At 54.2% G+C, this 21,611-nt stretch overlaps 6 protein-coding genes and 1 non-coding gene across 7 annotated transcripts; 2 read left to right on the top strand and 5 right to left on the bottom strand.

Moving 5' to 3' along the window:
- Positions 1-54: 54 nt before the first annotated feature.
- On the top strand, positions 55-2,444 carry J4E79_000188 (uncharacterized protein; the record flags this gene model as incomplete). Its single annotated transcript, XM_049349105.1, has 5 exons — positions 55-170; positions 220-519; positions 580-1,841; positions 1,890-2,204; positions 2,413-2,444. 5 exons carry the CDS (start codon positions 55-57, stop codon positions 2,442-2,444), a joined length of 2,025 nt encoding a protein of 674 aa, XP_049215892.1.
- A 255-nt stretch (positions 2,445-2,699) lies between these two features.
- Positions 2,700-4,078, bottom strand: J4E79_000187 (uncharacterized protein; the record flags this gene model as incomplete). Its single annotated transcript, XM_049349104.1, has 2 exons — positions 2,700-3,853; positions 3,967-4,078. The coding sequence occupies 2 exons, from the start codon at positions 4,076-4,078 to the stop codon at positions 2,700-2,702; spliced, it is 1,266 nt and encodes a 421-aa protein (XP_049215891.1).
- A 717-nt stretch (positions 4,079-4,795) lies between these two features.
- On the bottom strand, positions 4,796-5,495 carry J4E79_000186 (uncharacterized protein; the record flags this gene model as incomplete). Its single annotated transcript, XM_049349103.1, has 2 exons — positions 4,796-5,268; positions 5,348-5,495. The coding sequence occupies 2 exons, from the start codon at positions 5,493-5,495 to the stop codon at positions 4,796-4,798; spliced, it is 621 nt and encodes a 206-aa protein (XP_049215890.1).
- A 1,294-nt stretch (positions 5,496-6,789) lies between these two features.
- Positions 6,790-13,873, bottom strand: J4E79_000185 (uncharacterized protein; the record flags this gene model as incomplete). Its single annotated transcript, XM_049349102.1, has 5 exons — positions 6,790-7,466; positions 7,526-8,532; positions 8,629-11,567; positions 12,137-13,620; positions 13,669-13,873. The coding sequence occupies 5 exons, from the start codon at positions 13,871-13,873 to the stop codon at positions 6,790-6,792; spliced, it is 6,312 nt and encodes a 2,103-aa protein (XP_049215889.1).
- A 647-nt stretch (positions 13,874-14,520) lies between these two features.
- On the bottom strand, positions 14,521-15,711 carry J4E79_000184 (uncharacterized protein; the record flags this gene model as incomplete). Its single annotated transcript, XM_049349101.1, has 7 exons — positions 14,521-14,610; positions 14,673-14,752; positions 14,808-15,219; positions 15,269-15,347; positions 15,398-15,437; positions 15,556-15,655; positions 15,709-15,711. 7 exons carry the CDS (start codon positions 15,709-15,711, stop codon positions 14,521-14,523), a joined length of 804 nt encoding a protein of 267 aa, XP_049215888.1.
- Positions 15,712-16,477: 766 nt separating this feature from the next.
- J4E79_000183 (uncharacterized protein) lies at positions 16,478-21,221 on the top strand (the record flags this gene model as incomplete). Its single annotated transcript, XM_049349100.1, has 5 exons — positions 16,478-17,884; positions 17,929-19,218; positions 19,268-19,328; positions 19,970-20,358; positions 20,571-21,221. 5 exons carry the CDS (start codon positions 16,478-16,480, stop codon positions 21,219-21,221), a joined length of 3,798 nt encoding a protein of 1,265 aa, XP_049215887.1.
- A 257-nt stretch (positions 21,222-21,478) lies between these two features.
- On the bottom strand, positions 21,479-21,609 carry J4E79_000182. Its single transcript has one exon. It is a non-coding gene; the product is annotated as a tRNA-Thr (tRNA).
- Between the last annotated feature and the right edge of the window lie 2 nt (positions 21,610-21,611).

Genomic DNA, 21,611 nt, shown 5'->3' with positions numbered 1-21,611 from the left:
GTCTATTGCCCACCCAAGGTGCAATACCAGGGCTGCGGGCCGCAGTATATAAGGATGACGAAAGACTGGGAGTTGGTGCAGGATGAGATCAAGGAGCTTTCTTTCGTCCAAAAGAAGCCTCTAGAAGAGGTCAAGGAGCTAATGGAACGCAAACACAGATTTCGGGCTTCGTGAGTATTTGCAAGGATGTTGTCGTTTGATAACTGACGAGTGATACAGGACACGAGCATATCGAATGAGGTTGAAAGAGTGGGGTATCATGAGGCACAAACCGCGAAGAGCCACGAAGTCGCGTCACAAAGCTAGGCTACCCAGTGAGCAGAGTTCCGATGGCAATGCTGGGAACGACAACGAGTCAAGCGAGTTCGCAGAACCCATTTCGATCAATTCGACTTCCAGAGAGCATTGTACAAAGACTGGTGGTTGGCAGGTTGTAGCTAGTCTACCCACTCTTATCGCCGATGAAGCCGGGACGGTCGCAGAGCCAACCTTTCTGGGTCTATTGAATCAGCCACAAGAGTATGTAGTTCTCTGATCATCCCATATTTGTGCGCTCAGTGTGTATTGACCATATCGTAGTCTCCGGCCATCCTTCGAAGAGACATCGTCGCAAGATTCTAGGCAAGCCTCCGACATAGTACTAGACATGGTCGGTGCAGTCCTAGACGGCGATTTGGAAAAGTTGGAGAAGCTTATTGTCGATAATGTCGATCGCATCAACCATCCAATTGGTCTGCCTTTCGATGAAGCAGACGCACGATTCGTTGGCCACCCTGCTCTGAGCGAGATGGTGATCTTGCAGCATCCAAATCAGACCGTATTTGATATTGCGTGCGGTATGCCTTGCGGACCAATCATCTGGGTCCTACTTGCCTACGGCGCAAAAGGTTCCAAACACCCACTTGGAACAGACTTGGCATTGCATAATGCCATCAAAAACGGGCGCACTTACACTGTTCAAGCACTGCTCCAACCTGGTCGTTCAGAGGTCAATGGACTTCCAGGTTCAAGCTGGACTCCTCTACGTCAAGCAGTCTTCTGGAATGTCCCTGACATCGTGCGCATCCTTCTCAACCGAGGTGCCAGCGTCGAAGATGCTGGTCCATCGCCTGAGAAGCCTGGCGTTCACACAGCATTGCAACTATGCCTATTACATCGAATGAAGATCTACACAGACCCTGCGGCACGCAAGAACTGCCACACGATTTTGGAAATGCTTCTTAGTGCTGGGGCAAATGTTCACCGCAAGCCTCCAGAACTTGTTGCCCAGTCAAACCTCAGCATGTTCATCATGGCATTGCAGAATCGCCCTTATTGGGCGGCCGAACTTTCTTCAGACGAGCTTGAATGCCTCCGGCTGTTTGTTTGCAAGGGTGCTAGCTTCCCTCCGTTCTTTGGAGGTTATCCTTGCAAGTCTCTGTGTCGGGACAAGTTTGAGCACCAAGCGCTGTGGCATTCGACTCCAACTTTTGCGCGGTGGCTCATTGACACCTTTGTACCTACGCCGACGAACGACGGTACCTCGCTCCTATCTGAGGTTCTCGGCTGCTGTCCGGACGCAAAACGACATCCCACCGACACGCTACGCGATGTTGAAGTGCTTCTTGGGAAGGGCGTCGATCCGAACAGCACAGCTCATGACGCCCTCAGTCCTTTGGGGAAGTGCATTGCGGATTGCCCAGCTGTTGATATCGTTCCGCGTCTCCGAATGCTTCTCGATGGCGGCGCCGACCCAGAATGCGAAGACGCGGACGGTGTTCAGCCATACGTCCGCGCGGCGGAATCTTTCGAAGAGCCGCTTCGTACCGAGGTCATGTCAGTGTTGGTCGCTAAGATCTCAGGTAGACATGTAAGGCGCGTCAATGATGTCTCCCACACGTGGGCTGCAGGCCTTTTCCCCATCTCAGAGACGCAGACTTATGACCAAGTCATGGCGTGCACGCGTCAAACGGGCGACTTCATGCTCAATATGCGTAACATGGTACCAGGACACGTTCAGAGCATCTTTCAAAGAGCCTATTTCACTGTTATCAGCGAGTACTTCTTGAATACGATGACCAGAGTTGCAAAGACGAAGATGCTAAGCTCGAAAGAGAAGGATGAAATCGTCTGGATTGTTTCTATGCGAGATGGCGTCGATCTACCCAGGTACAGCTTCGACCAGAAACTCGTCATTGCGCTGCTGGACCCACAACCACTACCAAGTATGATGCTTGCACGAGATGATGATGTTCCTCCAGAGGATCCGATGCAATGCGATACGGTCGATGTTGCTGCGGCTTCTCCAGCATCTAGTGCCACAATCACGGGGACTGCGACCGTGACCGCGGCGACGGACCTTCAGCCCCATGCTCCATTCCAATTCAACTCCAACCGTGGGACAACTTCGGATGATACACCGTCACCACCCAGGTCTCCACAATGGCTCGATGACTTCTTCGTAGCATCTACGACCCAAATTCGATGGCGCGATCCCTGCGCGCCACCCAAGCCAGGCGACGCCCAGAAAGCTTTCGCAGCTGTGCTAATACACAAATGCGCGACTTGCAACGACGACAGGCTGCTCACGAAAAGGGAACTGGAAAGACACGATGCTGAACATGTGCACACTGGAGATTGTGATATCATCGGCTGTAAGAGGCGCTTCTGTGCTGAGAAACGAACTAAGGAACATTTTGGAGGATGTCAAGATCATCTATTCAGTCATTGAGGGCCAAATTTGCGAGTCTATCCCATTCAGCCTCACTAGATCCGCCGACATCGGTATAAGAATTCTTATCTCCGTGTGTACTCGGCTCATATGCCTCTGGCTGCTCCTCTTGCTCCAGCATACGTTCATGCGCTAGTCGTCTTACTTCCATATCAGTCGCTCGATGCCGCCAATGCTCGAAGTATCCTCGCATCTCTAGAGGTTCTAGCTGCCCGAGCACATGACGGGACCGATAACCAGTGTCGATCATGTTCAGCCGACAGAAGTAACGCATATGATTTGGACCGGTGTGTCTTAGTGTTACTGTTATTCCGACATCTTGGAGTGCCTGGACATGCGTAGCGGTGTGATCCGATCGCGCACGGTTGGGTAACTTTGCGCGGTCATCTCCCATGCCCTCTTGCCCCATTTGATGATGGGTGTAGATGGTGAGGCTGCGCAATCTCGGCAATATTCCAGTGGCTTTCTGTTCGACGAGATGAGTCAAGAGACGGTCAAAGTCCCAGCATGTGCCTCCGAGCGTAAGATGGGTTAACGTCTTCGGCAATACGCCAAGTTCGTAGTCAGGCTCAGATCCCCATGCCTTCCATTTAGGCGTCATCAATTCATCGGCGCATGTGGTCACGTGTGTGAGGTGAGCGTACTCGCTCAAATCGAAAGTCCGATGCCTGTTGACAGAGTCCCATAGCCCACCGAAAGGGATCTCTAGCTTGTTCAACCGCGTTTTGAGTCGCTTTCGGATAACCTCTTTCAGATAGGGCCGACAGCGGTGGGCGTCTGAAGAAGCTAGATCTGCGGTGGAGGCCGAGGTTTCGAAGAATACTGGATCGAGGAAGCGGATATCACCATGCGATAACCCTCCTAGCAATAAGCACTGTATGTTGGGGATCTGTAGCAAGAGAAGAGCCATGTCTGCCTGGACGTTCTTTCGACGCAGGTCATACTTTAGCATCAGCTGGAGGCGCCTTGTAATGCCGGACGACCTCATGATAGGCTTATAAATACCCCGTTCCTTCCCTCGAGATTTACGCCCGGAAGTGCGCTCATCATCGGTGTCGGCGTCCCGGAAAAGGTCAATGCTCCTGACTAGTCGCGCGAGCTTGGGTCGGGCGGCATACAAAGAGACGAGTTTGTGTACTTTAGCTATGTCGATGCAGACATCTTTATGGAGAACTTCTACCACGATATTGTCTAGAAGGTGTCAGTGAGACGGCAAGCTGGATGTCATTCTAGCATCCACTCACAAAAGCGCTTACACACCATTGCCAACGAGACGAGTTCGGCGCGTCGGTCCCGAGGTAGACGAGGCAGATGGTCCGTGATATCGAGCAACAATTCATCAGGTAGTGCAAGGATATACGCCGACATTGCGAAGTAAGAGGTGCACTATCGTGTGAGGTTGGTTACCTGTATAGCGAGGTATGGGTTGCTGGAAGGTTTGCTCCAGAGGTGCATGATGTGAGTCATGGGGTGTGACTGTACGGTCGTTTGAGAATGAAGAAACGACGCTTGCCGCTCATATGAGTCGTTGTGAGTGGTGAGGAGCTGACGTGACTGTGACTTCCTGAACTGTGAACGGGAAGGCTTGGCTCGCTTGATGTCAACCACGACTGCCACACAATGATCATTCATCAACAAAGGGACAATCAACAAAGGAGCACAAAGGGTATGTAAGACGTCTACCAGTATCTTTTCATGCATCTAGAATAAACGGAGACAAGTCACGTACATCTCAACAGCTTGCGTGCTGCCAACTACGCTTCGTCAAAACGTTTACGCATCCGGACCAGGACACTAAACGTCAAACTATAGCGATACTCGCATGATGAGACTCTTCTTAATACCATCACTGTCAATTGACGATCTCTGAGCAATCGTCACAGCAAGCTTATCGCGCTCAAGTACGTCGAACAAGCGGATCGACGGGATGGCGATCCGTCAACTACACTCCAGGTTCACACTGTCACTTGAAGACACCGGAACATCACTGGGCTGACACCAAAGTAGACAGGAATGACAATGTCATAACAAATCTAATCATATCTCTACAAATACACCGCCGACCACTACAACCAAACTGATCCCTTACAGCCCACTAAGCCCAAGCGCCAACGCACCAAGCACACTGTTCAGCAACGCAATAACACCCACAAGCACAACATTAAGCACCAACTGAACCGCGAGAATCAAAAGACTCAACGCGCTCGTCAACGGGTTGATAAACACCAAAAGCCCAGCGAGACCCAAGATCGCCACCGCAGCGGTAATCGTAGCAAAAATCTCAACAATGATGAGCGCAAGAAGGGCACCAGCGGCGATCAACTGACGCTTCTCCTTGGGCTGAGAGACGTCGACGAGATCGGTAGAGGTAGACCGCTTTTGGTTGTCTTCGGCTGGCACCATGGGTTGCGTAGCGTTCGCAGGAGCGAGATCGCGGATTTGCGTTGTCGAAGCCGTGATGGCGGCGGTGATCTTGTTGAGTTGCTCGCCTACTTTGGGGATTGCGGCCGTCTTTTCCAGGAGAGATGAGGATGTGGAGAGGGGCGCGAGGGTGGCATCTAAGATGCATTTGTTAGTATGATGCAGGTGATGGGGGTTTTATTTTGGCTGGTGGCTCAAAAGGGGGAGGGGCCGTACTGATGGCTCCGGTGTAGACTTGCACCGTGGCGAAGAGGTCGGTGAGGAGGGATTCTACGCTGCTTGTCTCCTGGCGCTTTTGCTGGACGACCGGGCTCGCGAGCGATAGGCCGCTCAGGGCGAAGACGGCGAGGTGGGAGAAACGCATCTTGGTGTTGGTGGTTACGACGACTATGAAGATAGTGAACGAGGTAAAGTATACACAGGAACGAAACTGAGCGAGTGAATCGTAGTAGAGACTGGTCAGTTACAACGAGAACACGATACCTCTTATACGCCCCTGTGGTATTACCTGTAGTACCCTCCCCGAGTACAAACTGGTTTACAGCATGACAAGAAATCTCAACAGCTAGTTTCGCATGAGGAAATGCTCGTCATCGTCATTTCCTACATTGGTACAGGTTCCGGGTATGCGGTTCGGAGTGTTGTCTCGATGCGGCCAGGAGTGATCGTCATAGGCGGACCTGGATCTATTGATAATATACATCCTTGCTGTATATCGCTTCTACCCGCTCTTTGTTCCTGCACCTGAGAACCTCGATCTTTCCAGGAACGCCATGGGCTTTCTGTGTTGGTAAGTATGCGAGGATACTGGTGTTGCGACTGGAAATGGGGCTTCTGGAGGATGTGACGCGATTGCCTTTCGTACAAAGCGTCCTTGCCTGCCGTGGACGCAGGTACGTGCCTCCGATTCTGCGTTTCACATCGTTTATCAACCGCCCCATTCAAGTAGAAAACCGTTGCGTACCATCACGCTTGTAGCCGGTATGCCGCACGCCATGATGTGCTATAGCGCTTTATACGCCGTCTATACCTACTCCGCGGACCTTGTACCATGTCCGCCACATTCGCTAGGCCGTGAAGAAAAAGGAGAAACAGCGTCATGGCAGAACCAGAACGTCAATGTCAAGGCTGGCAAACCTACAAGCCTCAAACACCGGTGGTAGAAACCCCGGGAGTCAATTGCTCATTGGCTGCGCGCAACTCCATTAGTGCTTCCTGATATCCGGCATCCCTGTCTCCGCTCTTGCTCTACGCGAGGTGATGGATGGGTCTGTGCGGTTCATGCGATGATGGCGTGGCTAGGTTGTTCTGATCGAGTAGTGCGCGGCGTGAGAGACTCAATCTCAAGATACTGTATAGTATGGTGAACGATGCAAGATCTTCATTGATACGCCTACGGATGCGCCTACGAATGCTATGTTTGCAAAACGCCCTGAGGATAATGACCCTCACCCACCTTTGATATCCCGTCCCGTTCGTCATGTACAACCCTTCCATGCTATCCTCCTTTTGTTCATCAGTCATGTCCATCTAATCTAACGAGAGCCTTTTCGTCTCCCAAGCCCACGATCGCCACCTATACACTCAAACGAAAGATGCAATGATTTGCCATTCAGGGGAACACGAATCCTCCTGCGTATTGTAGGATTTTCGTCTGCTCAGTCTTCGCCGACGAGCCTGATCTCGGCAACTTCATCTTCTTGCTGTGCGACGGGTGTGCCGACACCACCCCAGCCATTCTTGACACCGCCATCGTCATCAAAGTCTTGCATCCTTTCGCTCATCTCTCCATCACCTACGGAACCCATCGCTCCGGTATCAGACGCGGCACCGTCATCATCCGAGTCGTTACGGCGATCCATGTTCGCACTGCCAAGGCCGCTGAAGCTCCAAGCTGGTTGATCAGCGTCCATTTCCCAAGGAGTGGACGTGTAAGCACCGTCATCAGCGTAGCCCTCATCGTCGCCATAGGATGGTAGCTCATCATCGTCACTCTGGCTCCCGGCTGCGACTCCGTTCTTTGGACGGTTCGCGGCTGCTGAGTGCTGATAACCACCCCCGCGCAGGGCTACGGCTCCCGCTGCGACTGCGCCAGCGCTCGACGACCCATTGCGGGACGAATCGTCGAGGCGCAAGCCGTTTCCCGCCGGTGACCGAGAGCGAAGTTGTTGGTCGTCTGCATCTTCATCAGAGTCGGGATTGCTGTTGTCGCCGGTTACAATTTGCTGAAGAGAGGGAGGGCCTAAAGGGACGGGGGAACGCCGGCGGTAGAACAAAAGGTAGGCGTTTCTCGATACGGCCTTGCGGCCGGATTCACACCGAGACACTATGGAGTCTAGTGAAGTTAGCATCAATGTGACTGTGTGTAAAGGATATGCGGTCGGTAAAGCTTACCATTGTAGTCGTACCACTGCTTGTCGAAGAAGTTTTGAGCAGTGGCCGTGTAATGACCGCCTCCAAGCCCACCGTAGTGATTGTCGACTGCGAAGAGATCATAGGTGAGATCCTTGCCTTCAGGGAAACCGACTTTGCCGGACAGATCTAGTCCCTCTACAGGGAAGTCAACCAGATCTTCGATCTTGTCTCTCAGGTTTCTCGCCCCGCTAAAGCGCTTCAGATGGATAATCAAGATGTCAGGAACTGTCCAGATTTCGAGTGTCTTTGTCGCCCTGCGCCTCTCCTTGCAACGGCTGCAATACCATGCGTTATCTTCGGAAAGAATCTCGCTCTTAGAAGATTCGACAAAACATTCATCAAGGTTGATACCGTTTTTGCGACGAGCTGCGCGCCTCTCTTTCTTTTCGCGAAGCTCTGTGTCATCAAGAACCTCTATGTTCTTCATGACGTCCGCGCCTCTGTCATCGTCCGCCGTAGAGGCGCCAAATAGAGCATCATAGGCCTCGGCATTCCAATCAAGGACAAGGGCCTCGCCCATTCGGAGCAATCTCTCATCCGACTCGTCGTCAGGTTCGTCAGGGTAGTTCGGCTGGTCTGGTACTTTGCCTGCTTTCTTACTTTTGAAGTTCTTGTTGTTTTTGTGCTTTCGCTCCATTTTGCGCTCATGCTTCCGCGCTTTCTTGCTCTTCTTCTTGTTCTGACGGCCCGAACGGGCAAACTCTTGTGCTGCCGGCTCGACTGATTGCATTTCCTCGTCGCTGCTGACGTTGGCGGCATCAATCGCTGCGTCGGCGTCGACAATCGTGGACTGTGACACGTCCTCGTCTTCGTCGCTAGACGTAGTTTCGCTTCCAGCAGCGGACGATTGTACAGACTCTTCTCGAGCTGGTGGTATCCTGACTCGTTTGGTGATAGGCTCAAGTGGCTTCGAATAATCGACGGTACTCCAACCTGTAGTAACAATCTCGGAGCTCTTTCGTGTGTGCTTCATCTCGAAAAGTGCCCTGTTCTAAGTCAGTATTTTGCTGCGCGAATCCAAGGTCTGTCCCGGAGCTGCGACCTTGCGTCACAAGCTTCGCCTGGAACTAGCTTGTACGTACCTGAACTCCGGATGAATGTAGCTACCCGGCCGAAGTACTTCCGGAACCTGGTTAGCCTCATCGACTTGAGCGAAACGCGTATCCTTTGCATCCGTCATCGTCACCTCCACAATGTCCTCGCCCTCAACAGAACCGTCATTGACTTGTGGATCGTTTGGCGACGCATCTTCTTCTGTTGTCAGTACAACATCAGACCCAGGGCGGGATTGTTCTGGTCCGCTGAGCTCACTAAGAATCTTGCGACTAGTCATCCCAGCGACTCTAGACAGAACCTTCCTCAGGATTGTGTCGTAATCCTTGGCTTCCTCCCGAGTGAGAACAATGAAGCTTGGCCATAGCGCCATAGACTGCCCCGTGGCTCTATACGAGGATGTGCTTGGGATGCGGTGGAACAATGGAAAGATGACGCGATCGTGGAGTGGTGAAACGGTCTCCGGAATCTCCTCGTCGGAAGATTGCGAAAGCGTCATCCGGTACTTGGCGCCCTTCTTCTTAGGTGCAGGCCAATTACTTGGAGCCATTTCTAACTCATAGAAATATATTTCGTCCCGTGCTCCTATATTCGACTCCGCTATCGACGATGCATCGTCCAAGTGTCGATAGTATTTGTGACTATACACCTCGGACGCCATGATACGGTTGGCTGGAACGCCGCCGCAGCGCTTGCCGACGAACTCCTTCAAGGCTTTGATAGTGGCATTTTTGTCAAAGTCAAGCTCGATTCGACAAGGCTTCCCGTACAATGGCACGTATGTGACGGTATGGGACCAAGACTGCTCTACCGGCAGCTGCAGTGTAAGCTGGCTGTATGGGTCGAACGTGATGCTGACCTTCTCGCAATCCGGACAAACCATGGTGTTCTTGTAAAAACCACTAAACAAGTCCATGGCTACAGAATCGTTCCGAGCTCGGTGGTTCTCCCGATAGACCTCGCCGAGTTGCTTGACTGCCTCAGGGTCCCGGAAGGTATTGTCATCGGAATCAGGGTTCTCTCGGTACGGCTTTTTGTGTATACGGTTCAGATCTTCGTGGAGCGCATCGACTAGCCAGCTGACGAATTCTTGAGAGTCCTGTTGGCCATAACCAGAAAACATGGGGTTCGCCCTACCAAGCTTGAGTTTGAAGTCTTTGGGCGAGACAGATGAGCTGTTGTCGAAGCCATAGATGGAGCTCAAAAGACCAGCGTACGACTTGGCAATTACACCTTTGAAGCCTATGGGGTTGTCGATGTTGACCTCGTCTTTCCATTTGTTATTCAGAAAGTACATGCTCAATTCTTCGACACTCCGTAGACATTGGAGAGCGGAGTTCATGTAACAGGTGTTGCCAAGGTTCGTAAGTCCCACGTGGCCACGGACTTTACCATTCTGCTTTCTTCCGCGCGTCATGGGGCCTCCCGTTGGAGTGCTCCTACCACTGTTGGGGTTGCTCTGCAGGCCCTTGCCAGTCAGGGCACCAGCCTTGTTCTTGGGAGCTGTTTTGGTGGTGTCGGCAATGTATTCACCCTTGTCGTCATGCTCCTCAAGTACAATGATCTGGTCCTGGGTCAGACCAGCGTCAGCCAACGTCAGAGACGCGTTGAACGTCTCATTAGCCGTCTCGTCTTTGCCTGTGACCAGCTCACGCTCTGATCCAAAGGCAAGAGCACTGAAACTGTCGGCCGCCATAACGAGTGTAGGCCGTTGCGTGGGTGCGGGTGTAACAGGAGATCCGTTCTGGGGAGACGCGTCGGGTGTTAATATGCCGGATGGCTGTGTTGCCTGTGGCTGGTCTGTAGGAGCGGGCGTGAGAATGCGCCAAATGCGAACTTTGTTGTTGGGGTCAACGCCTGCGGCTTTCTTGGCAGCGTCGACAAAGGCTACAAAGCTCTCGTAGCGGCTCGCGACGAACCTTGCGGCTGGTTTCGTGCTGTCAGCGGCGTTGGGAGTTTTTCGCACTTTCTGGATGGTAAAGATGGGAGGGTGCAGCTCGTAAGAAATGTCCTCGCTGACTTGGCCCGGTACCGTGTTGTGGGCGTAGCGGCGTATGACGGGACTCGACTTCTCAAGCCCGTACCAGCTAAGGACCAGATCCCACGCTTTGCGGGGCACAATCTCGAAGTCTTGGCCCATGGTTGTCTCTTTGCTGAGCGCGACGAAATCATCGCCATGCTGGTCGACCAAGTTCTCGTGCGCTAGTTCTGGGTCGACGAGGTGCGAGTTGTCGACAGGGCCCACGGGACCCAAGGTCGCGTTCCTGCTGAAGTCGTTGGGCCTGCCTCTGTTCTCCGACGTCCTTGCCCACACGCGCTCTAGCCACTGTTCGGAAATAATGTAGCCCTCCTGCCCTTCCACAAGGGCCTCGCTCGACATCATGCCCATGACGCGAGTCACCTGCACGTCGATGTCTGGGAGCCCCTGCTGCTCAGTGGCGTCATCGTCGCCGTCGCCGTCGGGGCTGCTGCCGGCGGGCGCGTCAGCCATCTCTACGGAAGTTGCGCGTGCACTGCGCTGTGGTGTGCTGGTAGGCAGGGGCTTGCTGGCGCGGGCGGCCGAGGGCGCGTCGCTGGTGCGCGTGCCGTGTGCGTCGGGCTTGTCGTCCATGTCGGAGTGGAGGCGCTTAGCGGGTGAGGATGCGCGTGGAGGGGGCCGTTGAGGATGTGCTTCGGTGGTGCGTGTGCGGTCCAGGTCGGTGACGGAGCCCTCGCGGCTGTCGAGGGTGAGGTTGGCGTAGGCTTCGCTGGGGGAGCTGGCCCCGGTGTAGCTGTCGCGCGCCGAGAGCGTGCCTGGTTCGGGCGTGTCGACCAGGACTTCGTCGTGCAGGTGCGGTGGCAGATAGCGTGGCGGCGATGCTGAGGGTTGCGGGGAGGAGCGAGGGGACCCTACACCGACGCTGCCCACATTCGGTGAATGCGTGCCGTCGCCGTTGGACGAGTCTCGTGCGGGGACCACGATCTTCCGCTTCTTGTTATTAGTGGAGGCCGTTTTGAAGCTGATTGCCTACCGTGAAGCCCGCGAAGAGCTTCAGGGCAGACGGCAGAGGGCGGACGAGCGAGGGTGAAAGGGCAAGCAAAAGGCGGACAAGGACTATGCAGCGGGCCGCAGTACCTGGGCAATGGCGCCTCTTCTTCACAAACACAGTAGCACGGCGGTGAACAAACGAGGGGTAACAGCGCAATGTCCGCAAAAATCAGAGCAGCGCCAGGACATGGGCCGTCGTCACTATCGCTGTCCGACCGCTCAGCCTTGCGGACACTACCTTGGTAAGCGAGCTTGGCGACGCGGTGAATGCTCCCCCCTGTCGCGTGTGCGAAGCTGCCAGAACACCATCTGTTTGTGTTTGGTGCATGTCACAATCGCCTAGACAACACCATGGGAAACCACAGCACATGCATGTGTACAATTCATGACGCCATGTCAACAGTCTGTATTCTGTCCGGCGTTTGGTGTTACGTATGATACAAGCGCAGCATCGCGTTTCATTTTGACCCGCCACTGTTCAGCCATGCGAAAGCAGAGGCACCGCCTACTGGATTCGCAGATCGAGGCTTCGACAGGCCAGGCATATTTTCCCTTGCTTTGTCCCCAGACACACTCCTCTTCACCGGAGGAGCCGCCGCAGGGTTGCTTGCTTCGCTCTCGCCTCTGCGCTTTCCATCATCAAAGAAGCGTGACTGCCCGGTCACAGGCGATGAGTTTGACGTCGACAGAGTACGCGTGGATTTAGAAGGTTTCAATACTTTGATGCCTGTATCACGTCGCTGGTAGCTGGGATCTGAGCTGGCGGTTTTACCCACGTTGGCCCAATCCAGAGAGCCCGTGTTTGTCTTCTCCGCTTGGTCACGGCGCCAGTTGCTCCAGATGGCTTGCGGTGCTCCTGATTGTGGAGCTCCACTTACAGAGCCCGGCTCCTGAGCATCCTTGTCAGAGCGACTTGACGCTGAGAGGCCTGGTTGTGGACGCTGTTCGAGACTCCTCCGGCCACTTGACCCGCCATCCTCAGAGTTGGTCACTGGGCCTGTGCCATTCGATTTCTCCAAGGACGAATACGTCTCACGGGTCGGTGAATCGCTAGACATCTGAGTTGTGTGATGCGCGTGCGCTGAAGCCAGAGTCGAAGTAGCGCGGTTCGGATCCGTCGTAGGGGCTCCGCTAGCGTGCAAGCACTTGAACGCGCGATCATCTTCAGGACGGACGAGTGGTACCTGAAGCTTGTTACGGTCATCATCATACAGAGTCAGTTGGTTGCATGAAAGAAGGAGGTCGGCATTATGTGCTCGAAGCATGTCGCTACCAAGGAAAATCTGAATGGCTTTTGGATTCACCTCAGCGTCGTGCTCCTCGATGACGGTGAAATCTACGCCTATCGAAGGAAGCTGCGGCGCCGGGCTGTCGGATCGTGAAGATGCTGAAACAGGCACAGCCTCTGGAAGGTAGACAGACAGCTTGATCTTGCGAACCCGGTCCTCGTCCAAAATGACCCGATCCTGAAAGCCCAGGTGTTCAATTGTGTACCAGTCCAGATAGGATGTGTATGAACCTGAACAGACTGCTGCATACAGCAAGGTATCGTGTTTGAAGTTGGTGTTGAGCCAGCAACGTATTATAGCAGGAACGGAGCCGAGAATGAACAAGCCAGGAGCCAGCCCTGGGACGTCTTGAGGCGTTGTCGGACCAAAGCTAGTGAGGCTGTTGGCGCGACCCGAAGCCATAGAATGCACCGACTGGCCGGCAGAACTTTGCCTTCCGTCTGACTTGTGGGAGTAGCTGCGCTCGCTCATGACATGCCCGCCCATGCTGCTACCAGTGCGGGGTATCAAATCCAGCGACGATCTCGATGCATGCGCCCAGTGACCGTGATTGGCAGTTTCATCGAAGCGGACGCTGTTCGCGCGAGATGTGGCCCCTACACGGCGGGGTTCCTCGTCGGCGTCAAGTTGGAGATTGCCGATGAGATTGCTGGACTGGTCGTCGAAGTTCGTGAAGTGTTCGGCGGTTGGCTGCTGCAGGGGAACTAACAGTTTTCAGCTAAAGATGCACAAATTCAGATGAAGCGTCTTACCCTGTTGGGGTGTTCCCCCCAGCACCGAAGGAAAGGGCGATGAAGTCCCCCAGACGTTCTTCAGACGCGAGTCGTCTTCCTGCTTGCGCTCCAGGCGGGCGACACGATCGGCGAGTTCGGCCTGGTGCTCCTGCACACGTAGCATTTCGCTTTGAAAACGCCAGAAATCGTCGCGCGGCTGGAAGGCTACGCTCTGAGGATCCATGCCCGTGACTCTCTCATCCCTTGGTGACGTGCTCAACAAAGAGACACCAGCCTTCCCGTGGGGACTCCCCTACCTTCACCACCGAGCGACCGCTGCCCAGTAGCCCAGTTCTTTTGTGGCAGTCTCTCTTGTTTAGTAGAGTAGGCGTTTGCGGTGTGCGCGGGTCTGGGTCGTCGGTTGTGAGGAATGCGTTTGAAGCCGACTATCGAGGTGTTCGGTGGGCAATTTGGAGGTAAAGGCAAGATCTGTGGAGAGATATCGGCCGTGCTACTATCTCAGACAGCAGGCGTTGGGTGTTGGGCGGTGTGATTAGTTGGACTACTGGAGCAGAAGGTACGATGGTCGCAACAGCGGTCTTTGCCGAAGATCAGGCGGTTCCCGAGACGGCGCTAGAGGGAGCGAGATAATGTACAGTGTCCCAGAAAAGTTTGAACAGGAAAGGAAATAGGAACAGGAAAATCTGACTGCTGGTGTATTCTTGCGTCCTGTTGACGCGATGCTGAGCTGAGGTTCGTCGAGTGACGCTGCTAACCACAAGCCGCCGGAGTTATGCACCCTCGCCCGATTGGACACGACTTCCCCAGAGCCCCGCTTGATCGCGCAGCTGAAATCAAGCTTGCCCACATCCAATGTCTACCACTTTTGCGCTAGATCGAAGAAGACTGAGCACTCTCCCACTGTTTCCACGCTTCCTGATCGTTCCACGGCGGCAGTACCATGGGCAGCTTCTCAGGCGACTGCAAAAGTGGAGGCACAAAGTCAGTATCTACCTCATGCATTTCATACAGTCAGAACTTACTTGATCCGGCCACTGCTCTGCGATGACCTTGATCAACTCCTGGTAGAAGATCTCGTATCCTGCTGGGTTCAAGTGAAGCCCTGAAACGTGCAGTTAGCATGGCGAGGAAACAGGAAGGTTTTGCGAAACCCTTACCATCGTACATAAGCTCCACGAGGGCGTCATTCTGCGAGACGTCTAAAGAGCCCGGGAGATCATCGCCCAGCTTCCAAATATCTGCCTTGAAGTCCGTCCTCGCCATGAAGGCTTTCCAGAGATTTACGACAGGCAGGCCAAGCTCGGCGCCAAGTTGAACGACTGCATCGGCATATGTTTTGGTCGCACCCGCCAGTCGCGTCACGCTAGCATATCCGTTCGACTGGTCTCTTGGCCACCACAGATGCTCGTTGATTGGGGGAGGAGCTACTAGGATGATACGAGGGTCGTGGGCTTTGATCTGCGGATGGGACATGATGTCCTTTAGGTTTTTGATGAACTCATCAAGAGGAATATGCTGCTTGTTTGGCGCATCTGGTAACGATGAGTCGTTGGCGCCGAAGAAGATGGTCTGTATGGTCAGTCAGGGCTGCATCGATGCTAGCATGGACAAGTCTTACCATGAACCGAATCTTAGCCTGATCCGGCGGGGGCACGATGGCGGGCAGTATCTGGAGAGCTTGGCGGGTGTTGTACCCACTGTCATGGTGTTAGTTGTCGGTGCGGTCGTAAGGGTAGGACGTCATAACCTGAAGCCGCGGTTGACTACATCCAGTCGCCTGATGTATGCTGTTGGAATCATTAGTGCCATTCACAGTCGCCCGAGCCAATGGCCGCCGCGGAAGCTTCACGAAGAGATGTTTTGCATGGGATAGTGATCGGGAGACATGATGATATTTGGACTGACCAGCTTGAAGGGCTGCAGAGAAGGCAAAGCCTCGCTCCTGGGAGAAGGAATCCTGGGTTATGCTGTCTCCGAAGAGGAAGAACTGTTCATAGAGAGCAGGCTACAGTCATCAGCACGCAGTCCCAATGGCACTCAATGTCCAGCAGGACTCACCATCTTGAATGCTTTTAGAGAGATGTAGGCACGATCGTCGTCAGACCTTCCGGAATGTCTGCTAGTACCTTGGATATCTCGCTCGGCGAAATCCCGGTGTTCCGAAACCGGCTTTCCCGAGTTGCGTCGTCTGTATCTTCAGATCAGCGGCTCAGCAGCAGATGGATGCACGGGCGGATAAGAAACGACAGATTGGCAGCCTCTACCCCCCAATTCTCCCGACCGCGAGACGCACGTCAGTGTGTAGTGGTGGGGCTGGGGGCTGCGATTGGCGGCTACGGCATCGCGCCTTCTCCGTGTAGGGTTAGCACCTTCCGTTTGCCCTGCGTTCCGTCACCATCGCGTCCACGGGTGCACCCCAATAATCACATGGGACGCGCCTACCGCCCTTTGCGGTGGTGAGACACCTGAGGTCAGCCTCCGAGGGCTGCGCACCGCTGCCTGCTGGAGCTGCTCGAGCTGCTGCTTTTGCTGCTTTGTTCGCCTGGCCGCCCTGCACACGCAAGCCGGTCTGAAACAGCTGGCGGACCCGCGGCGGAGCCTATCTCGCCCCGGACACAGGACAACAACGCATCCTGGAGGGATCCGCGGCATAGTGGGGAGCAGCCATGGTGCCCAGCCATAACATATCCATCGTGACACCGCCATCGTTTTCCGGATGACCATGATAGCGGCCTCTGCTCGGCGACATGTCTCTGGCTGCCCTCGACACTAATAGACCGCCCCTGCCCCGATTGTAGCTGCTGCCTCCCTACCCACCGCCCTCGCCATGCCCAAGTCGATGCAGTCGTACCACAGCGTCGACGACTACGACGCCGACGATGACTACGCCGCCGAACAGCGCGAGCGCGACGACACCTTCAGCAGCACCACGCCCACGTCGCCCACGCTCACCTTCAGCGCCCAGCGCCCGATGCGTGCCTCGGACACGGACCTCACGAGGTCGACGGGCAGCGTCAACGAGCGGACCGCCCTGCTAGGAGTGCCCCATCTGCGGGGGGCCAGGTCCTACAAGAGCCTGCCCGCCACCTCCCCGGGCACCCCTCGCCCGGGCATGACGCGCAACAACAGCCAGCTGCCCACCAGCTCGCGCATGCGGAGCCGCCGGGGCTCCCTCACCGGCGGCCACACCTTCAGCCAGCGCCTCGTCAATGCCCTGGGCGAGCGGGGGGCGGGCCTCGAGCAGAGCATGCACTCCGCAAAGGCCTCCTTCTTCCAGGACAACCGCGTGTGGTACGATCAGTTCACGTCGACCGACTGGGTCCACGACAACATCGCCGACGCCTACCGCGTCAAGGCCCTGCGGAGCCGAAAGGACATCAGGGGCCGCCTCGCCGCTTGGTTCGACGGTGCGCAGGGCTGGATTCTGGTAGCCCTAATCGGCGTGCTCACTGCCGTGTGCGCCTACTTCGTCAACACCACCGAGACCACGCTGTTCGATCTGAAGCAGGGCTATTGCACTACCGGTTGGAACAAGAGCCGCAAGGCGTGCTGCCAAGGTGCCTCGATATGCGACAACTGGCTCAAGTGGTCCGAGGCGGTCCGCAATGACAGGCTGGACGTCGTCCAGACCCAATATGGCTTTTTCGTCCTCTCCGTCATCTTGCTCTCCATGGCCTCGTGTCTGCTCACGCTCACCACAAAAACAGTCATCCCTTCAGCCATCTCACTGTCCACACTCGACGAAAACCTCGGCGCAGAAGTCCGGAGATACTCTGATCAGGCAGAGGAAGAAGACCGCAAGCGCAGCATCAGCCCAGAGTCAAGGTTCCAGGAAGTCCAGGCACGGCCACCCATGGTCTACTACTCCGCTGCTGGCAGTGGTGTAGCCGAAGTCAAGGTCATCCTCAGTGGTTTCGTTCTCCACGGTTACCTGGGTGTACGCACACTGCTCGTCAAGACGCTAGCTCTGATCCTCAGTGTTGCATCGGGCCTCAGTCTCGGTAAGGAGGGCCCATACGTGCACATTGCGACTTGCATAGGAAACATTGCGTGTCGTATATTCTCAAAGTATAGCAACAACGACGGCAAACGCAGGGAGATTCTCAGCGCTAGTGCCGCTAGTGGTGTTGCCGTAGCTTTCGGCGCTCCGATTGGCGGAGTGCTCTTCAGTTTGGAGGAAGTGAGCTACTACTTTCCATCCAAGACACTCTTCAGAACCTTCTTTTGCTGCATCGTAAGTCACTAGTCCCTTTTCTCGACCTCGCTAATCGCTTGTAGGCGGCTGCATTATCTCTTAAATTCCTGGATCCATACGGCACCAAGAAGATCGTGCTTTTCGAGGTTCGTTATCATCTAGACTGGAAGTTTTTTGAACTTGCGACCTTTGTCTTCACCGGCGCTGTGGGCGGTGTTCTCGGCGCATTGTTCATCAAAGCATCTCGCATCTGGGCACGAACATTCCGTCGCATACCCGTTATCAAGAAGCATCCGCTCCTTGAGGTCTTCCTGGTTGCGCTTGTGACTGGTTTGATCAGTTTCTGGAACCGATACACCAAACTTCCCGTCACCGAACTCTTGTTCGAACTGGCAAGTCCGTGCGACACGTACACTGACACCGGCGACGGTCTCTGTCCGACTCTCGAGCATATTCCGAGCGTACTCAAGACCTTGTTCTTCGCATTTGTCATCAAAGCTCTTCTGACTGTCGTCACCTTTGGTATCAAGGTCCCAGCCGGTATCTATGTACCTTCCATGGTCGTAGGCGGTCTCGCCGGGCGCTTTATCGGCCACACTGTTCAACTTGCTGCTCTACGCTTCAATCATCTGGGCGTCTTCGGAGAGTGTTCGCCTGATGGTCCGCCAGGTTCATGCGTCGTTCCTGGAGTGTACGCGTTAGTGGCTGCTGGAGCAACGATGACTGGCGTCACTCGTCTCAGTATCACACTGGCAGTCATCTTATTCGAGCTCACTGGTAGTCTGGATCACGTACTCCCTTTCTCTCTCGGCATCCTGGTCGCGAAATGGGTGGCGGATGCTATTGAACCGCTCAGTATCTACGACTTGCTCACAGACATGAACTCGTACCCATTCCTCGATAACAAAGTTCGGCCCATCTTCACATCCGAGCTTGGCGACATCACTACTGGGAAGAGACAGGATCATATCATCGATATTTCAGAAGACGCGCTCATCCCTGCAGTCGAGCTGCGTGCAAAGCAACGTGGACTGCAAATGATAGGTGAACTGGACGGCGGCCTATCCATCATCAAAAACGGCGTTCTTGTTGGCCTCATTCCCGCACCAGATCTAGAGTTTGCGCTCGATAAGCTGGAGAACGAAGAGAACACGCTTTGCCTCATGTCACCACGAGTCGATTGGGCTGCAGGGCGTGAGCCCCAAGACGAAGAAGAGCAAGAAGCCTATGATCCAAGTGATTTCACTCCATATATTGACCCAGCACCTGTTGCATTGGATGTTCATTCACCGATGGACTTGGTATACGAATGCTTTGTAAAGCTCGGACTACGATATATATGCGTGCTCAGGGATGGCAAGTACGCTGGTCTGGTACGTATCACGTTAGCAGTTGAGACTGAGCAATACTAACTGCAAGTAGGTTCATAAGAAGACTTTCGTCAAGTACGTCAAAGAATTGGAGCATCAGGAAAAGAAAGGACGTGAGATCTAAGTCCTAGCGGCATTACATTTCCCTTCTTTGTTTCTTGCATAGCGTCATACCCTCATTATCATTCAGCGGTCTTTCCCTTCACTTTCAGTTCATTTTCACAAGCATATACTGCATTTAGACTGGCGTTACATGGCATGTCTTCGTAGATGACGCGGTATCACATGGCAAGCGTAGAGCATACATGGAATCATTCATTCAAAATGTTCACAGGATTGGTTCACAGCCTTCATCATTGCACCCGGTGTTTCCTTTATCAACATAGCTTGAGATGCCCGACTACTTGTTCTACAACAAATCACGCACTCTACAATTTGAGGTCGATGTGGTAGTGCAGCCGTTTGCACGGTCCCTGATGTGTGCGCACGCGATCGCATCAACCTCCTATCTGACATCGTTGCCTGGAATAATTTTCTACGCAGCTGCACATTCACTTCTTGTGGAGTCGTGACCTAGCGTCTACGCTGAATCATATCCATAGTCGAGTGAAATGTACATAAGGATCAACCTGACAATTACGACCATTACCGCTACATATAGAACCGATCTCATCTGCCTGTCTACCAGGAATCGTTGCAATGCGTATGGCCTTGTTATTTCTCCTGTTCTTAGGGGTTCTTACATTAGTACTAGCCTCCACGAATCGGTACTGTCGAACCGGATCCGAAACTGACGCCCTTGATCCTGGCTCAATCGGCCCCCAGGAGGGTAACATGAATCACTTCAAATTTGGTATCGCGCAACCTTGGCCTCCCATCAGCATCCCCAAGAAGGGCCGGATTCGTCTCCTTCGATATTGCTTTGCGACCGCCAAGGCCAAAGCGGAACTTGATTGTCCACTCCAGAAGGGGTTCAAGATATGGGCCGACGCCATCAAGACACCGGCAAGTGCTGCGAATGGCCATTGCCTCGGGTGGATGGAGATTCATGATGGCAACGAGGATAAAAATGAGAGAACGTATCCGACCTGCTACCTCGATGACTACAAGGACAAGAAAGAGCCTGGGACGTGGAACCCAAAAGTGAGCGCGGACGCTCTTGCAATACACCTTGGGGCAGAAGAAGAAGCGCCATACGCTAGCATTGGATATGATCATCGCAAAACCACCCCTGGCCGTCATTACATAGTCATGGGCTCGAAAAGCACCGAGCCACATCGGGTAGCCCACGAAGTAAGTCACTATGTTGCCGGTCGAACACCCCTCGTCTCCAAGTCCGCTGACACGATGGCCAGATCGGTCACGTCCTCGGCATGGCTCACGAGCACTGCCTGTTTGACCGCGACGAAAACGTCCTCTTCCGGTGCGACAAACTAGTAGGCTACAAAGACGCCCTCATCGCCGCCAGCGTCGCCGGCCACCAAGACGCCGCAGAACGCCTCTGCACCGAGCAAGGTTTTGCGAACGAATTCAACTTCGAAGCTGGTGCACAGTACATCAAGAACGCCGCTTTCAACAGCATCTACGCTCCTATCATGGACGAGGGCCCCTTTGATCTCGGCTCCATCATGATTTATCCTTCGAATGCGTATGCCGCCGACTCTAATTGCTGGGAAAAGAACGATATCAGTGTTTGTCCGCTTGTTGCTGCGCGCTTTGGGTCCACGTGGGCGATTCAGGTTAATACGGCGCCGTCGGTGGGGGATGTTAATTTTGTCAGGGCGTGGTATCCGTGGCTTGAAGAGCAGAAGGAACCTGGTGCTGAGAAGCCGACGACGGGTTCTGGTACTGTTGTTGTTGGGAAGCGTAGGGGAGACGAAGCAGAGCGTGAGTTTGTTAGAGTTCACCGTCTTGGGATTAGAGATGGGAATGTTTTGGTGAAGGCATCGTGGAGGGAATTAGAAACGTCCATGGTGGTGGAAAGGAGACAACGGGTCGTGCCATGACTGGACGTTGGGGACATTGTCGCATGCCTGCTGTGAGAGACGCCGTTGCAGCTAGGGGTCGGAGAAGACTGTTCCCGTCGTTTGTAATTGTTCAATATCCTGCTTTTGATGTTGTCGCATAAGCAATAGAAGGATGAAGACGCATGAGCCCCACTTTGCCCCTCAACCACCACAATGCCGCAAAAAAGAACATTCTTCGCAACAGAACCCCAGGACGACACCAGCAAAAAGGAATGGCGTCTGCCTGCTGCCGTAGTTGCCTTCCGCCAGAATTGAACCTTCACGGCACGTCAGCGTCGGTCGTCTCCTGCGTGCTTCGAATGGGGGTGTTACTCACTGACGACCTCGTCATTACTAGTGACGCGCTCTACCACTGAGCTAGGAAGGCTT

This window comes from Alternaria viburni (assembly GCF_023758015.1).
Source record: "Alternaria viburni strain BMP 2772 chromosome Unknown scaffold_1, whole genome shotgun sequence".
NCBI classification, from domain to species: Eukaryota; Fungi; Ascomycota; class Dothideomycetes; order Pleosporales; family Pleosporaceae; genus Alternaria; species Alternaria viburni.
Note: the sequence above shows the minus strand (reverse complement) of the source record. Positions and strands in the feature narration are given on the sequence as shown.